This window comes from Solea solea, chromosome 17, assembly GCF_958295425.1.
Source record: "Solea solea chromosome 17, fSolSol10.1, whole genome shotgun sequence".
Taxonomy (NCBI): Eukaryota; Metazoa; Chordata; class Actinopteri; order Pleuronectiformes; family Soleidae; genus Solea; species Solea solea.
In genome coordinates, this window is record NC_081150.1 from 2,515,383 (window position 1) to 2,531,312 (window position 15,930).

The following is a 15,930-nucleotide window of genomic DNA, read 5'->3' on the forward strand; positions in this document are numbered from 1 at the left end:
TGTTTTCACGGTCACACCTGCTCCCATTCGCTGAACAAACACCACAATCTGCAGTTTGGACTCCACCCCCAGGTTAATCTGACCAGTAAGTGCAAAAATAGTAGTTTGATTGTGTGAAAGAGTGAAATGTTGTTTGTTTTATCATAAATAATGGACATATTCATGGTGAGAGATCAAAGTATTAATACTATGTTTCCATAGATAACATGCAGATATTAACACAGCGCCACCATGTGCATGTCAGGTTATGTGGACTTGATCAACACTGTGTGAACTCTTTTGATTCAGTAGTTTGAATCTAACATTTGTACACCTTTAAAACACAGATATAAATATAGTTTTATAGTGACAGCTTCAGCAAACACCAGCAGTCATTTAGTGTTTATAGATTTCTGTTGACGTGTAAATGAATTAGAGTTAGTTTTGACGTCTGCATTTAACCAATCCTTAGATTACACAGCAGTATTGAACACACACACACACACACACACACACACACACACACACACACACAAACCAGCAGCGATGGTGTTTGGGTAACTGACTCTGACTCAGGATCAGGTCCTGGGATTAGAATTGCTTACACACTCTTGACAAACTTTAAATATTACTTCACTTAAACTAAATTGACCAATTTATATTGTGGCAGCTTACTTAGTTAAATTTGAATGAACTTAATCTAGGTTTTAACAAACTGAAGCTATGTTTGTGTTTGTCAACCTTTTTCCTTAGATATTCAAACTTCACTTTTTTATAGATTTATGAGACAATGTCCTAATAGCTCCAGGAGTGGCCACTGGAATAATTGAATCGTGTAAATGCCGTATGATGTTCTTTGATGTTCATGTACAATAATACAAATAGAAAATTGGCAAAAAAAAAGAAAGTTTTTCAAAGACTTTTTTTACAAGGCAGTAAATTTTATTTTTGAGTTTATTAGAGTGATCTGTTGTTACCAGAATAAAACGAGTACCTAGAGCCACTCACAGGCTCCAAATGATCCTAATGAAGATTCTCTGTGTGTTTGTGTCAAAGTGAACCTTTAAAAACACACAAGTACCTTTTAACAAACAGTGCATGACAGGAAGACGTCGGAGGACAAAGCTGCTGCAACCCCGTCATACATCACACACGCCCTGGATGTGCCAGTGAAATGGGACAGTTTAAGGGTAGCTATGCTAATGCATTTGAATCACGGCACATTACCCTCTGAGGAGGCAGCTGTCCAGGGTTAACTTTGTAATTGTTGCCATGGCAACGCACAACAGAACCTGTGCTCACACAAACTTCATGTATTTTTGGAATCCTAAGTATAAGCTGTGGTTGTGGCCACGTTCCAGGCCCAGACATGTTAACGGCTCATTACATGAGGGAGAGTCGTGGAATATAACTATGAGTCTGACACTTGTCTAACCACAGTGTAACCTCTTACGTCAGATCCACCCAAACTTTACATTCAGCAATATTAAATATCCCACACCTCGATTGATACATAAGCAAGAACATTAAAGTCAAATTCAGACATTTTATTCTTAATTCCAATAAAAGTGCCGTCACAGGAAGCGACGTCGATAGTGCTGAACTGTAGATCAGTTAAAATGACTTAACAATCCTAAAAACGTGGGTTAATCTCCAACTGTTACTAGGGAAATATCTAAAATCTCAATATTTAACAGAGGAGTCTGGTGTATTTAGCGACAGCCGGCATCACAAACGCTGTCGCTGTGTTAAAATACACGTAAAGCCATTGGAAAAACAACAACAACAACAACAACAACAACAACACATTTCTGACCAAAGAGATAAAGGTTAGGCTTCAAATCATGCAGAGTCAGTTACTGTTTCAATAGCATAGACTTTACCTGCTTTGGTCCTCACTAAATCATAATCATAATGAATGTGTGTGTGTGCAGCTCAGTATGTGTACAAATACATGTGTATCTGTATTTGTACACAATATTAACGTAAACTCTCTGGTATCAGTTACCACTTTGGTCGCAGTTTAACAATGAAGTACTAGACATCAACACAGCGCTGGGTTGGCCACAGTCCTGCTCGCTGCCTCCCTCTCTGTCTATCAGTGGTACTGCAGCCTCACAGCAGGAGTCTGCTCTTCTCTCTGTTCTTCTTCGCTACTTTATTTCCTCATCTTTATGAATTTGAAATAAAGTAGCAGAGCTTTTTTGTTTGTTTTTGTATTTTGAAATCTCTCAAATCAAAGGCAGCAAGTGCAGTTGAGCCAGAGCTTAGACACGCTTAAACTAGAGGGAAACACTTTTCAATCTTTACTCTTGTTTTTTTGAATAAATTTGCTTTACATGGTCTTTCAGTCGCCTCATTAAAGCGTTTGGCATTGTGGGGATAAACTCTGGGTTCTATGGACGTAAAATAGTGCCGTCAGAGCCTCAGACTGAGGGTCACACATCGCTGTCTGAATATAGACTTATTTAACATGGATTATTAACTGCAGGATATGACATGCACCAATTAACAGCCTCTTTCCTAATGTCTGTGTATAGTGTTGTTGGCAGGGTGTTGGTGGGTGGGGTTAAACGGTAAGAGGCAGGTGAGGGAGCGTGGAGATCCCTCTGTGAGTCGGGGAAATGGAAATGTGAACAGACAGGAGAGGAACAGGGGCGTCGTTCAGCTCCTCACTGACACACACACACACACACACACACACACACACACACTCTCATCGAGCAGAAAAGACAGACGCACTTGTCTTTGCTGTGAAAGCACTGAGTTAATTTAGTTTCAGAATGAATAATAAGAGCCAGTTTATTCCACAAAGGTCAGCGTGAGGCTCGTTGTGCAGCACAATAGTCACTTTAGTCAAACATCAAAGAGAAGCTGTGCTCAAACTGCTGCCACTGTGTTTGTGCTTTATCAAAACACACAGGGTCTGGACATGCACACGCACACACACACACACACACACACACACACACACACACACACAGACACACACGCACACGCATGTGCACGCACAGAGGAGGGGGGAGTTTTGACAAGACTAATTGATTTTAAAATCCCTTTGAAGTCAGGAGTGTGTGAAGCATGAAATAGCTTGGTGCTTTATTTTGTTTGTGCGCACACACACACACACACACACACACACACACACACACACACGTACGACATTCATGACTTGAGGGGACATTACATTGACTTACATTCATTTCCTGAAGACTTACTCTAACTTTAACCACAATTACTACTGGTCTAATCCTAATCCTAATCCTGACCTCAACCTAACCTTAATACATATCTTCACTTTAAAATGTAGTAATTTACAGTCACATAATGTGACTGTGTAAACAGGTTTAGGTCCCCACAACATTAGTAATACCTGGACACACACACACACACACACACACACACACACACACACACACACACACACACACACACACACACACACACACCAGCCACTGAAATACCTCATGTTCTTGCTCCTTTTTTTTTTTTATTCCCGCCAAAATCAATTGTTTCACATGCTGTCAAGGTCACAGAGAAAGGATTGTGATGTCAGAGAGCACACAGGTGCTATTACTGGATTAGCACTGAGAGTGCTGTGTACACAGTTATCACTGGTTACTGAAATCTCACCGATTTAACCATCGTCGTCATGTAACGGCAGGAAGAGACGACACTGGACAAACTGATCAGAATCAGTGCACAGACCCCGGGGCCCTGAAGCCCAAACCTCTGCCTTCCTCTCCCAATATCACTGCTTCTACGTCACTGATCCTGATATTTAAAAGAGGCCAAAAAAGTGGTTTTGTTGTGTGATATATCTCAGTCGGCCCCTCAAGTGATGTCTTTATAGGGCCCCTTAGGCCATGTTACTACCCCTGATGTCTTGATGGGGCCCTTAGTCAAATAACAAAGTGATATGTCTAATAATTCCCCTCAATCGTAATATTACTCTTCTTCTTCTTCTTCTTCTTTCTTCTTCTTCTTCTTCTTCCTTCTTCCTTCTTCTTCTTCTTTCTTCTTCTTAGTGTTGCCTTTGTACCTCTGTTGATTTGTGCGTGCATGGGGGGCCTTTTCCAGTCTGTGCCCATGGGCCCACTGCCTCATAACTGTCTCCGTCCCTGAAGGTAACAGACGCTGCAGAATAAGACAGGACACACAAAGGCTTTCCCTGGATTATTCACACATGCAAGTATACAACTACTGTACACACACACACACACACACACTGTGCAGACTCAGCTCGTGCTCATCACTTGTGTCTTTTGAAGGCAGATATCTGAGGTGTCAGCACGGTTCCCTGTGGTTCTGAATAATTCTACATGGAGGATTTCTCCCTATAATGAGGTGTTTGATGGACACAGTCTTTACATCCACTGTGACCTGGTGTTGCTGCTTTTTCTGCTGCGTAAGCAAGAAAACAACGCTCGTGTTCTTCTGATGGAGAAGATGATTGTTTAATATGATCGTTACAGATCTCTCAGTTTTCTCCAGTGTCACAGAGATGCTGTAAAATGGCATTTTTTTGGTCAGTGTAGTTGTGTCGTGGTTAAAAGAGTAAATCTGGTCATGAATATGAAGTCCTGCAGCTGTGTGCTGTGTCTTTGAAGATATGCAAGAAAGCCTTTAGGTGTATTCTTGATATTTTTAAAGATCTAATATGTCACTGAAAATAAATCAATTGTAGAGCAATTGTCTTGTAATTTAGTTTAATCACAGCATTTTTGTCTCAGCTAATTTTCTCCTAAACAGTTATGAGTAATATTATGGTTATAAAACTCTTATTTGTGTCAACTTGATTCATACTGTTCATAATTTGGTGTGGATATAGCAACCAAGCAATACTATGACACATTATTCATCCTTTTTCAGCCTTAAAACAAACCTCTTAAGATAATAATAATAACCAACTTAACTATAAAGCACCAAAGACAAAACATTGCGAGTTTGTAAGTTTGAAAAAACTGTCAATTATGTAAAAACAAAGCAGAGAATAAATGTAATAAGTGACACAATATAGCCCTTCAAATAAAGTCTATAAAGAACTACTTTAGTTAACAAATGCATGTGTTACTGCAACATACAGTTTATTTTAACCACCGTGAAATACTGTTAACCAACTATAGTGGGACCCAGAGAGCAAACATTGCTCATTTAAAGGTCATTTTCTGGAGGGAAGTCTGAAGAAAGGGGCTTGGACTTTTGAATTTCAAATGTAGCCTGCTTCAAACTGTTTTTCCAGGATCTCCAACTCTTACCTTTAATCTCACAAAATGAGTGATGCATCACATCACATCATCCAGTCATGATGGTTTTGTGCTTTTTGAAAGTGGAAATGAAATGTAGAACTTTTATTAGCAGCTGCCTCCATGTTAACACACACACACACACACACACACACACTCACTGTTAAATATAGGGCTGATGTTAAGTTTTTAAGCTGTCGGTGACGTTTACCCTAAATGGAATGTTTTTAAGCTGCCATAGAACCGTGTCATGCAGGCTTAATTAGATCTTTTTCAGACATTCCGTGGTAAGTGTTGTCCTTTCACTCCCCTCTGTTGTATCCTGCTGCTCCTTTTCTGTCCACCTAACACTGTTGACAGCGGGAGGCTGAAACAGCTGCTGAGACATAAACAAATACAATTCTTGGAGTGGTTAAATATATTGTCAGGCTTGTTATAATGATAATAATACATTAAGCTTATACTTTAGCAGTCATGATCCACTTTCTGTGCACTATATGGATGTATTGAATCCATGTGGAGTGGAGTGTCTCTCACAGCAGCAGCATTTACTGAGAATCAAGCTTCCGGGAGACGCACACGACGATGACGACTCCGCCATAAAAATGCCATCTGATCACTATTAGCTTTGATCTAATGGCATCGAGCCACTGTTCACCTGGAGGCTCGCCATACAACATAAATGGCCATCTGCTGTGGGTAGAGTGGCTGTAAAGTGCCTCATATGGTTGTATGAAGAGCGAGAGATGACGATTATCACGACGGCATCATCAGTGCTGTCTGCACAAATTTTATTGGGTTTGTGTACAATAACAAATTAAATCAGATGAGTTGATTTGCTCCAAATGGCAATTGAATTAAAAACAGTCCCCTAAACCATACATAATTTATTACATGCATATAAGTTCTCACTCATTCATTTTCTTCTACATCCGCCACATGTGGTGCTGGAGCCAGTCCAGTCCCTGCATACAAGTTACAGATAAACAGGAAAAGAAGAAATGAGACGTGCAGAATGGTGCGAGGGTGCAGAAAACGCAATTTACGAGACAAAGATGAAGAAATAAATAGATAGATAGATAATAGAAATAAATAATAAAAAGTAAATATTCCCTGAATGCTCTGGCTTAAATTGACAGCTGGGATTAAGGACTCAGTGTGGGCAGAGATATAAAACGCTAACCTGAAGGTGGTCAGGATGTGCTCATGTATGAATATTATTAGACTCATAGATTAAATTTAAGAATATCTTGGTATTTATTGACCTTTAAAACCTCTTGCAGTTCCATCTGCAATTTGTTGTACTACTGGCAGTGTGTGTGTGTATATGTGTGTGTGTGTGTATATATGTGTATATGTGTGTGTATGTATGTGTGTATATATATATATATATATATACACACACACACACACACACTTCTACCTATCTGTCCTCCTATCTGCTCTGTCATCCCTATCTCTGTGAAGGGTAATGACACTGTTCCAGATGGCATGTCTACCCGTGTGTGTGCGCTCTCTCTCTGTCTCTCTCTCTCTCTCTCTCTCTTACAAAAGAATGAGTCCAGTCAGCACAGCTGTCTGTCTGTCTGTCTGTCTGTCTGCTGCCTCTCTTCTCCAGCATGTCTCCATTAATCCCAGAGTCGTGCTGCACAGTGTTGGCGTGTGCTCTTCCTCCGCTGCTCCATTTATTCCCGCTCTCTTCATCTATCAGTCTTTTTCCCCCCACACTTTCTTCCTCCCCGTTCTCATATTCAGCCTCATTCTCCTGCTGATTCTACTCCCTCTGATCCCTTTCTTTCTCCTCCCACTCCTTCTCGCCTCCTCTCTTGCCTCCTAATCTCCACCCTTCTGCTCCATCATTGTTTTCTCTTGGTTCCTTCTTCCCTGGTCCTCTCTCTCTCTTCTCCTCCCTCTCTCCCCCCCCACCCCTTCATTGCTGTGTAACAGACAGTGACATGTTTGGCAGTTTCTCTGCTCTCCCCACTCAGAAGGAATTACTGTCCTGACCCACTTCCACATGCAGCTGCTGCCACATCTACAGTGCTGTGGAATAATGTGTCACACAAACTGCCACAGAGGAACATGTGACACTTTTGGACTAACTTATCTCAACATGTTTGGAGAAACGACTGCTTTGACACGTTTAAATCTGGGATTGCATCCATAAAATGGATTAATAATCCGTGGTTGTAATAAGCAAGATTTAGTATTGGGAAGTGACAACTTGAGCCAAGCAGTGATTGACCTTAAAGCTTAAAAAAAGGACATTAATTAGAAAGAAACACATGCATTTACTGACTGTCTCTGTCAACAGTAACTCTTACTGCCCTCTTCTCTCAGTAGTGTTGTCCTGTCTCTGTAAACAAGCTCACAACATCTCATCTCTCTGTGTGTGTACTGCATGTGAGAGTGTATACAGTATTAAAGTACACTTGTACTTTTAAACAAGCATGTTCTACTTTCATTCTATATGTTCATACTGTGCATGTACGTTAATGTCTCCACACAGAAGTTTATTTCATAATTAAACGTCTGATACACACTTACTACTACTTAATACTGCACATTTGAAAGATAATATTTCATATTTCTAACATTCACAGTCAAAGTGAATGTTAGAAATGTGCAGAATTTACAAAGCAGCCACTGTGACATGTTGATTCTTTGCACCTGTCGAAATGGCCGCTGCATCACGGGCCCACAGTCAGCAGAAGAGTTTGTCTCTTTTCTTTTTTCTTCCTGCCACTGACTTGTGTTCAGGGTCACAAACCTGACGTTAACAACCCACAGAAGTGCAACACAAGCACCTCTAAAGTAAACTTGCACTACAGCACCTCTAAGCCTGCAGCCACTGAACAATGTCAGGTGCAGACTCTGTGACAAGGCTGCCAAATACCGAAATTACCGCGTTCAAGTGTCATGTTCACATTTCTGCTGATATGGAGCTACAGTGCTGATAAAATCAAAAGTCAGTTTGCCTCGACAGCGAGTGCCAGTTGTGTTTATTCCAGTTGCAGACGGAAGCCAGATGTGGGTGTTAGTGGGTTATTTGACCTGTGGTTGTTGGGCCCTGTCAAGTTTACACACAAACACACACACACAGGTCTGTGCAGCTATTCTTTCATTTACTTCCATTTATTAGGAAAACGTTATTCCTAACTTTAACCATAACCAGTTAATGTCTAACCCTAATCTTCACCATTCAAATTAGTCTCAATGACGTCCAGGGTTTAGTCTCCATGAGGACGACTGGTCCTGATGCAGAAGAGGAAAAATCCAAGTTACACACACACAGAGACACACACAGAGACACAGATGGACAGTAAACCTGGCAGGAAAACATGGATCCGTGCCATAATGTGTCGATGCCACATTTGTCTGCACTCTGTGACATTGCAGACCTCGCCGCTCTGAGAGTTTCACACCCTGCCTTCACTGTCTGCTCGGGCCGTGCTCCCACGCTCCCACACCGGCACACTGGCAAGTGTTGTGTAGCTGCTTTTGTGTCGAGTCTGACGGCAGCTTCATTTTTCTACATGGTTTCGTCTGCCCGCTTCATCAGTCACTGGAAACTCAGAGTTCGGATTTAAACAATGCATTAGAAGTGAAAACTGTATATTTACAAAAAACCTAAAACTATTTTAAAAGCTTAACAGCAGCGAAGACGAAGGGACCTGGATTAACACTCGGAACAGTGGAACAGACACGAAATTCCAAATTGCAGAGCGGTGAACACACCTGGAGTGTGAACTTCAGTCTTTTCAGGTAAGATTCATCTATTTTACTATTTTTTTTCCCCTAATTCTGTTCAGCTTTTTGGGAAAAATCAAACGTAATTGGAAAATTTGTGTGAAACGGCTATCGGACATTAATGTTAATAATGATGAAGCTAATCTTATAATTTAAAACAAATAATTTAAGAAACACGGTTATTTAAAACGTATTCATGTAATCATTTAAATTTAATGCAAGTAATGTCCATTTTTCTCTGTGCCTTAGTTTCATAGTGAGGAAAAAACCCCATTAACACCTGTTTGATGAGATAAACATTCCATTTATATGCAGTTTTTTTTTTGCCTACTTTTACAAATTTGACTCCTTCAGCCATTAAATGTTATTTGCCCTAATGTGTTTTCTTCTGCCTGCTGGGATTTTACACTTATCTAATAATTAAAAGTCAAAATATATCTTCTGGAAAGTACATTATTATCATAAACATAAGAAATTATCTGACGCTTCTCTTGCTACATGTTTGTTATGATTATGATTTATTAGGCAGCAGAGGAAAATGTATTGCTCACAGGCATTTCAGTATTTTATGTGGGTGGTTTTAATACAGTATTAGTCACAGAGTTGAATATCAAAAAGGAAAAAAAAAACCTGACCTCAAAGATAAAAGGATATAATGATAAGATTTTCTCTCAGTTTAGCTGTTTGTATTATTTATGTGGGTATCTCACAATATTTTACACCTCTGATAGTTTGCGAGATGTTTGGCTGTGTCTCAGGTAAAAATCTGAGCTGTGATGTTTTGAGCAAACATAAATACTTAAAGGTGCAGTATGCGGGATTTAGCGACATCCATTGGTGAAGTTACATGTTGCATCTGAACTTCTCTTACCTCACCTTTTCCTTCTGAGCATGTAGGAGAACTCTAGCCTTCACTTATCATCAAGTTAGTCCATTAAAAACATGGTGGTGTCCATCGAGAAGACCTGACACTGATGACGATATATAATATCTTCTGCTTTAACGAGAATAGAAAGAAATCAGTAGAGAATTGTGTTCCAAATACCAGACGTACTGCGGTTAAGCTGCGTTTTCACAAGCATAGTAACTGGTACCAGGTACTTTTTTTAGTACCTTCTCTGGTGAGGTAGAGACGTCCGACACAAGAATGAAGCCGAACTGTAGATCAGTTAAAAAGACTTAACAATCCTAAAAACATGTGTTAATCTCCAACAACCTGAGAAATGTCTAAAATCTCAATATTTAACAGTTTTTGTTTTTGTGTGGATGAAGGCATATTTTTATCAGATACCAAACTACATGTGTACATAACGTCAATCAATTGCTCAGATTGTTGGACAAAAATATTTTCTCAACATATTCCATTCTAATAGACTGGAGTGATCAGCGTATTTCACTTGGCTGATGACTCCTGGACGTTGCTAATTTCCCCAGTGTCATCACAGTTTCATGTCATCGCTTATTAAATTCTCTGTCCCCGATCTAATGATGTATGTTATTGGCTTCTAATGAACACATCTGGCTCTCACACATTATCTGGATTTGAAAACTCAAGTGACATAAGCAGCTTCTTGGTTATGTCACCACAGAACTCAGCCACAATGAGTAGAACGTGGTTTGTGATAAAGGCCATCAATTAAAATACACATCGTTTAAAACACAAGCTAATTTAAAATAAATACATAAATATGACCAGAAAATTATAGGTGGTTGATTAAAAGTAATTGATTTACTTTGTGAATTAATCCTGATTAATTTTAGATTTTCTTTTACCTCCATATTAATTAATTAATTAATTAATTTATTATTATTTCTAATACATTTGATCCAACTATTTATCATTTTCTGGGCATATTCCTAAATTAACTTGCATAATTTATTAATGAATCAGTTTTAATTATTTGCATTAATTATTTCCATTAGAATATCCAGTCATTAACTACAGTTTTGGCTGAGTCATTCATGCTGTTCACCTCAGCGAATGAAAAAAGACAAGATAATATTGTAATTAATTGGTGTACTCTTCTTGCTTTTAAATGAGTGAATATGCAAGATATTACAAATTTGATAATGAGTGTGGAATAAAACACACAACATTTCAATAAGACCTCAACAATTTAGAGATTGGGCTTTGAACAAACCAGTATTGAGAACTTTCTGGTGTTTTGCCGCTGTACAGTTCAAGCACAAAACTGTTGTGATATTGTTTCTACGCGACGCACACAAACAAGTGACGAGCACAACAGTTCTTTTCGGTGCACTCAATTATTAGAATCGGTTAATCATAAAGATTTGTTCACAGTACTTGACACAGTCATTTAACCGAAATACGGGTTGTGATTCGGCTCACGATCACTGGCTTTCATCAGTCCTGTCTCTAAATACACCAGACTTCTCTGTTAAATTAGGACATTTTAGAAATGATCTACCGATCGGCACGATTCTCGATCAGTGGCCAGCAGTCTGTTCACGTCGCATTTCAGTATCGGCTCAGCTCACTTGGAACCTCATCAGAGCAGGTACCAAAAAAGCACCAGGTACTATCCCTAATGGAAAGGCAAAAAAAGTATTGAGTGTAGTCGAGCCGAGCCAAGCTAGAACTGTAGAGTGGAAAGTCGCTGTTATTGTTGTGGCATAACCAGTACAGCTAGTTTAGGACTTTGATATTGTTGTAATATCAACCAACCACAGTGAAAATAACTGCTTTCTCAGGGTCAAGGCAAACCCAGAGCTAGCTAATTGTCTCTTTTCTCCTCCCTCGGGTTCCTGCAGTGGAGATGCAGCACTCGGTGTGGTTAATGCTGGCGACCCTGTGGGTGTCACAGACTGTGGAGAGCTGCCCCGACGTTTGTTCATGCTCCAGGACGTCTGATTCACAGAAGTCTGCAGTCAGCTGTCAGAAGAAGGGTCTCGACAGTTTCCCCTCCAATCTGCCTCCAGATGCTTGGATCCTCAAACTTGGTGGGTGCTTTTGTGATTATTTATTTATAATTGTTGTGATGTTCTTGATGACAATTTATGACACAAGTGTGTGTGTGGGAATCTGTAAGAAATGTCCACGCTTGTGTGAACAGGTGAGAATGATATCACAGACCTGCAGGCTGATGCTCTGAACTTGGTTCCAAACGTGGAGAGTATCCTCCTGGAACACAACGCCATCAAAACAATCCACCCCCAGGCCTTCTCTGGTGCAAAGCACCTGAGGCTTCTCAATCTTGAGAGGAACCACATCACCAAACTTCCACCTAGAGTATTCAAGGTAAATGATTTGCATAATCACACTCCCCGTACGACACTGCAATGATCCTTTCTCTTCCCTTGTTTGTTAGGATCTCCTGAACCTTCGCTTCCTTATGCTCGGCCAAAACCAGATTGGCCTCCTCAAAGCGGACATGTTTGCTGGCATGAAGAACCTGTCAGATCTTGACCTTCCGCTCAATTCGTTGACCTCGCTCCCACCTAATGCATTCAAGCATCTCACTTCCCTCAAAGTTCTGGACCTTTCTTTGAACGTCATTCAAAGAATGTCCCCAAAGGCCTTCACCGGCCTCCAGCAGCTCATGTTTCTCAACCTGGACAATAACAGGTCATAACATGTGTCCTCATTAATGTGGATGTGTTTCAGTAATGTCTTACATTTTATTTTCAACTTGATTTGCTGTTTCTCAAATCCAGTCTGAAGACCATTCCTGCTGGAGCATTCAAGCCCCTGGGAACTCTAGAGATGCTGGTTCTAGATAACAACCTTCTGTCCTCACTGAAGCCGTCAGCTTTGGATGGTCTGGACAACTTGCAGGTATCACAGAATGTTAGAGTTTACACATAAATGGATGATAGAATAAGGCTAATTTGAAGCTTAATTTCAAAAAAGCGGTCTGCTGCAGTTAGCTGATCTTCCAAGTAAACCTTTTCTTTTAACAACTACTAGAATTCCGCTACCTTCATATTTGACCAAGTTCTCATTGTGGCCCAGTTCAGACCTGGTATTATCATCCGTCTTATATTGCATGTGAACATGGATTGAAACGTGTCCTGGATGCGTCTCCCGCGACCACATATGATCGGATCTGGCTTCTCCCGCCCTTTATTCAAATACACACTGATGTCGTAAATGATGTTTGTGAATAAGCCTGACTGTACAAATGTGTCTAATGTCATCATGTTTGTGTTTTTCTGCATGAATGATGGGGAGAAAGTAAAAATTAATTAATGTTAATATTGTGGAATTATTAAAAATATGGGCTGAAATAAAATAGCATAAAAAAAACTGTAACAGGTCAAAGGACGTCAGCTGAGACGGTGGTCTATAATCCATCCTGAAGACAGATTGTGTTCTTGCAGCTCAAGAATTTGGTCACATGTGTCCTCAATCCACTCCAATTAAGTTTTTGAGATCTGATTTGAGTACACATTCAGGACGGTTGAGAGTGTTCAGTCCCGTACTTCAAATCTAACACAATCTGCACATGATCAGATCACTCAGGATGGATATTAATACCAGGTGTGAACAGTGTCTGAGACTGTACAAAACCTTCTCTGTGTACCTACTGTGTGTCCTCTAAAAAGATGAATGAATGTGCTGAATATTTAACCAGGAACTCTACCTGCGGAAGAACAATCTGGAGCAGCTGCTCCCTGATGTGTTCAGCAACATGCCCAAGCTTTCTCAGCTGGCTCTCAGTGGAAACCGCCTGAAGACTGTGAATGGAAACATGTTCATCCATATGCTGAGTAAGACTAATGCCAGCAGGTGGCCTTTTCACTGTCCCATTTTCACAGGCACAAAGGAGTGAGTGTAATGACTCATGATTTCAGTAAACCTCTTTCTTGTTTTGCTTCTCTCAGACCTGAGGAAGCTGCATCTCCATGACAACCCGTGGCGGTGTGACTGTAACCTCAGCTCCTTGGTGCAGTGGATGAAGCAGACTAAGGCCGCCCTGTCTCCTCGGACAGCCATGAGATGTCTTAGTCCTCCGGAGCTCCAAAACAAAATCCTCAGCAGTCTCGGCGATGACAAACTGCTCTGTCATGTCTAATACCAGAACATGTCAAAGACCATGACCTGGTCTCTGACTGCAGATCCAGATCAACTTTTATTCAACTTCCTTTTTACTTTGTAACCTACTTTTTTTTTTTAGAGAGAGAGAATTTATTTGTTGTGGGATTTCTCAGAGCTGAAAAATAGTCAATATGTTTTTCCTTTTATTTTAAGAACAACACTGACATGTTCAGCTATAGAAACTTTGGTTTAACTGGCATGTATTTTTTGAGTTATAGATGTAGCTTCATCTCATACTGTAGCATGAAACTCTTCAATAGTAAAAGTATGAAAAAGCTTGAGACCCGCAAACCACTTGTAATATATGCAAATGCTGTCAGTATTGAGATTAAAGGCTATAATATTGATCGCCAGTAGGTGTTGAATTTGTGGATTGGTAAAACGGATCCGAGACACTTTGGTTGGTAAAAGCCTGAAGTTTGGGCTCGAGCAGGTCGACAACAGAAGAGCAGCTAGTTACAGAGAACAAGATGTAACCCTAAATGTAGTTTACTTTTTTTGTTAACTTTGGCAAAGTTTTAACTGAAGCTAAAGTCAACTCCTAGACACAGTTGGGAAAGTGAAGGAGTGAACAGACGAGTTCCCTTTGTTGCAGTCTGCAATCTCATGATTAGAAGTTACTAATTCTTACACACCAGACCTTTTAGTGCAGTAACCGCTTGAGAGTTTGGGCAAATTTTCCACACGGTGAAATCCCTCTGCACTGTTTTACAGGTCTTAGTAGCCATGATAACTCCCCTCCCAGCTCCCAACATAAGCTTTGTTACTTCTAGACCAGATGGACTGTCTGTATTCTGGCCTGGAGCCATTTATTTGGCAGTTGATATTCAAAGAACTGACTGAAGAAACAACATAACTGACTCTGAAAAGAGTGAGCTCCACAACACATTCACCCTCTGTTTTCCACTCTTCTCAGTATGGAATGCAGCTGTTGCTCTGCGTCTTCCTCTAAACCTCAGTCGGACGCACTGGCTTTAGGTTCAGTGACTGAACATCCACAGGAGGGAAGTAGACTGAGCCGGCAGACACGGTGAACACGATGGGAGGAATGAAAGAAGTGAGGAGATGGAGACAGAGAGAAAAGGAAGAGGAGTATGCTGTGATGGGATGATGGGAGGGCTGGCAGAGAATCATATCCTGCACCAAAACCTTGTGTTATTGACAAGGTGACTCCCACCGGCCTCCACGCACAATGGTTTTGACGTGAAAGCCACAGTGTCTTCCATTCCTACAGAGGGAGATAATCGCCATCATTTCCACCTGCATTAAACCTGCTATTATATGAAAGTGCCTCTAAGAACAATATAATAGCCGTGCATTGTTCTGATACGTGGCTTTTCCTCACCTCTGCTGGTGTTTCCAGCATATTATACAGTAACGTCAAACAGATTTCATTCCCTCTTCTTCCCCGTGCTTCTTTATTCACGCGTTTCTTTTAATTGGCTGCTGCTAAACCTATAATCTTGAAAGAGGGCTGCCTTTTCATCATCGTGCATTCACATTTCAACACAAAATAGAAACACGGCATGCTTATCAGAGTTCCTGATGAATTGATTTTAGATCGCAGTGTGAAATTACCCCACGGAAACCCAGCCGTGTGTGCCAGAGATTTGATTCTGCTCTGCAGACACGTCTGGCAAGGACACGTTACGGCCATCTTCAGAATTTACAAAAGAAGGAACCAATCTTAAACGGGTTTTTCCCCTTTAGGCGTGCTACAGCTGGGCTTAACCAACGCGTCGTATACAGCCGCGCTTTGTTCGAAGAGATGCGTAAACTATAAAGAAATGCTTTCAACTGGAAACCCACTGGAGGCACATGTAGACGCTCCAAGCAGAGACGGGGTCAAATAAAGGTCAGAGTTTGAGGTTAAGGTTGGGGACTGAGATTCAGTTT

General features: G+C 40.6%; 1 protein-coding gene across 1 annotated transcript; it reads left to right on the top strand.

The window, feature by feature from the left end:
• The first annotated feature begins 8,676 nt into the window (after positions 1 to 8,676).
• Positions 8,677 to 14,346, top strand: si:dkey-1j5.4 (leucine-rich repeat-containing protein 15). Its single transcript, XM_058612625.1, has 7 exons — positions 8,677 to 8,990; positions 11,748 to 11,936; positions 12,050 to 12,234; positions 12,305 to 12,561; positions 12,651 to 12,771; positions 13,571 to 13,706; positions 13,821 to 14,346. Exons 2-7 carry the CDS (start codon positions 11,753 to 11,755, stop codon positions 14,009 to 14,011), a joined length of 1,074 nt encoding a protein of 357 aa, XP_058468608.1. The 5' UTR covers positions 8,677 to 8,990; positions 11,748 to 11,752; the 3' UTR covers positions 14,012 to 14,346.
• Positions 14,347 to 15,930: the final 1,584 nt, after the last annotated feature.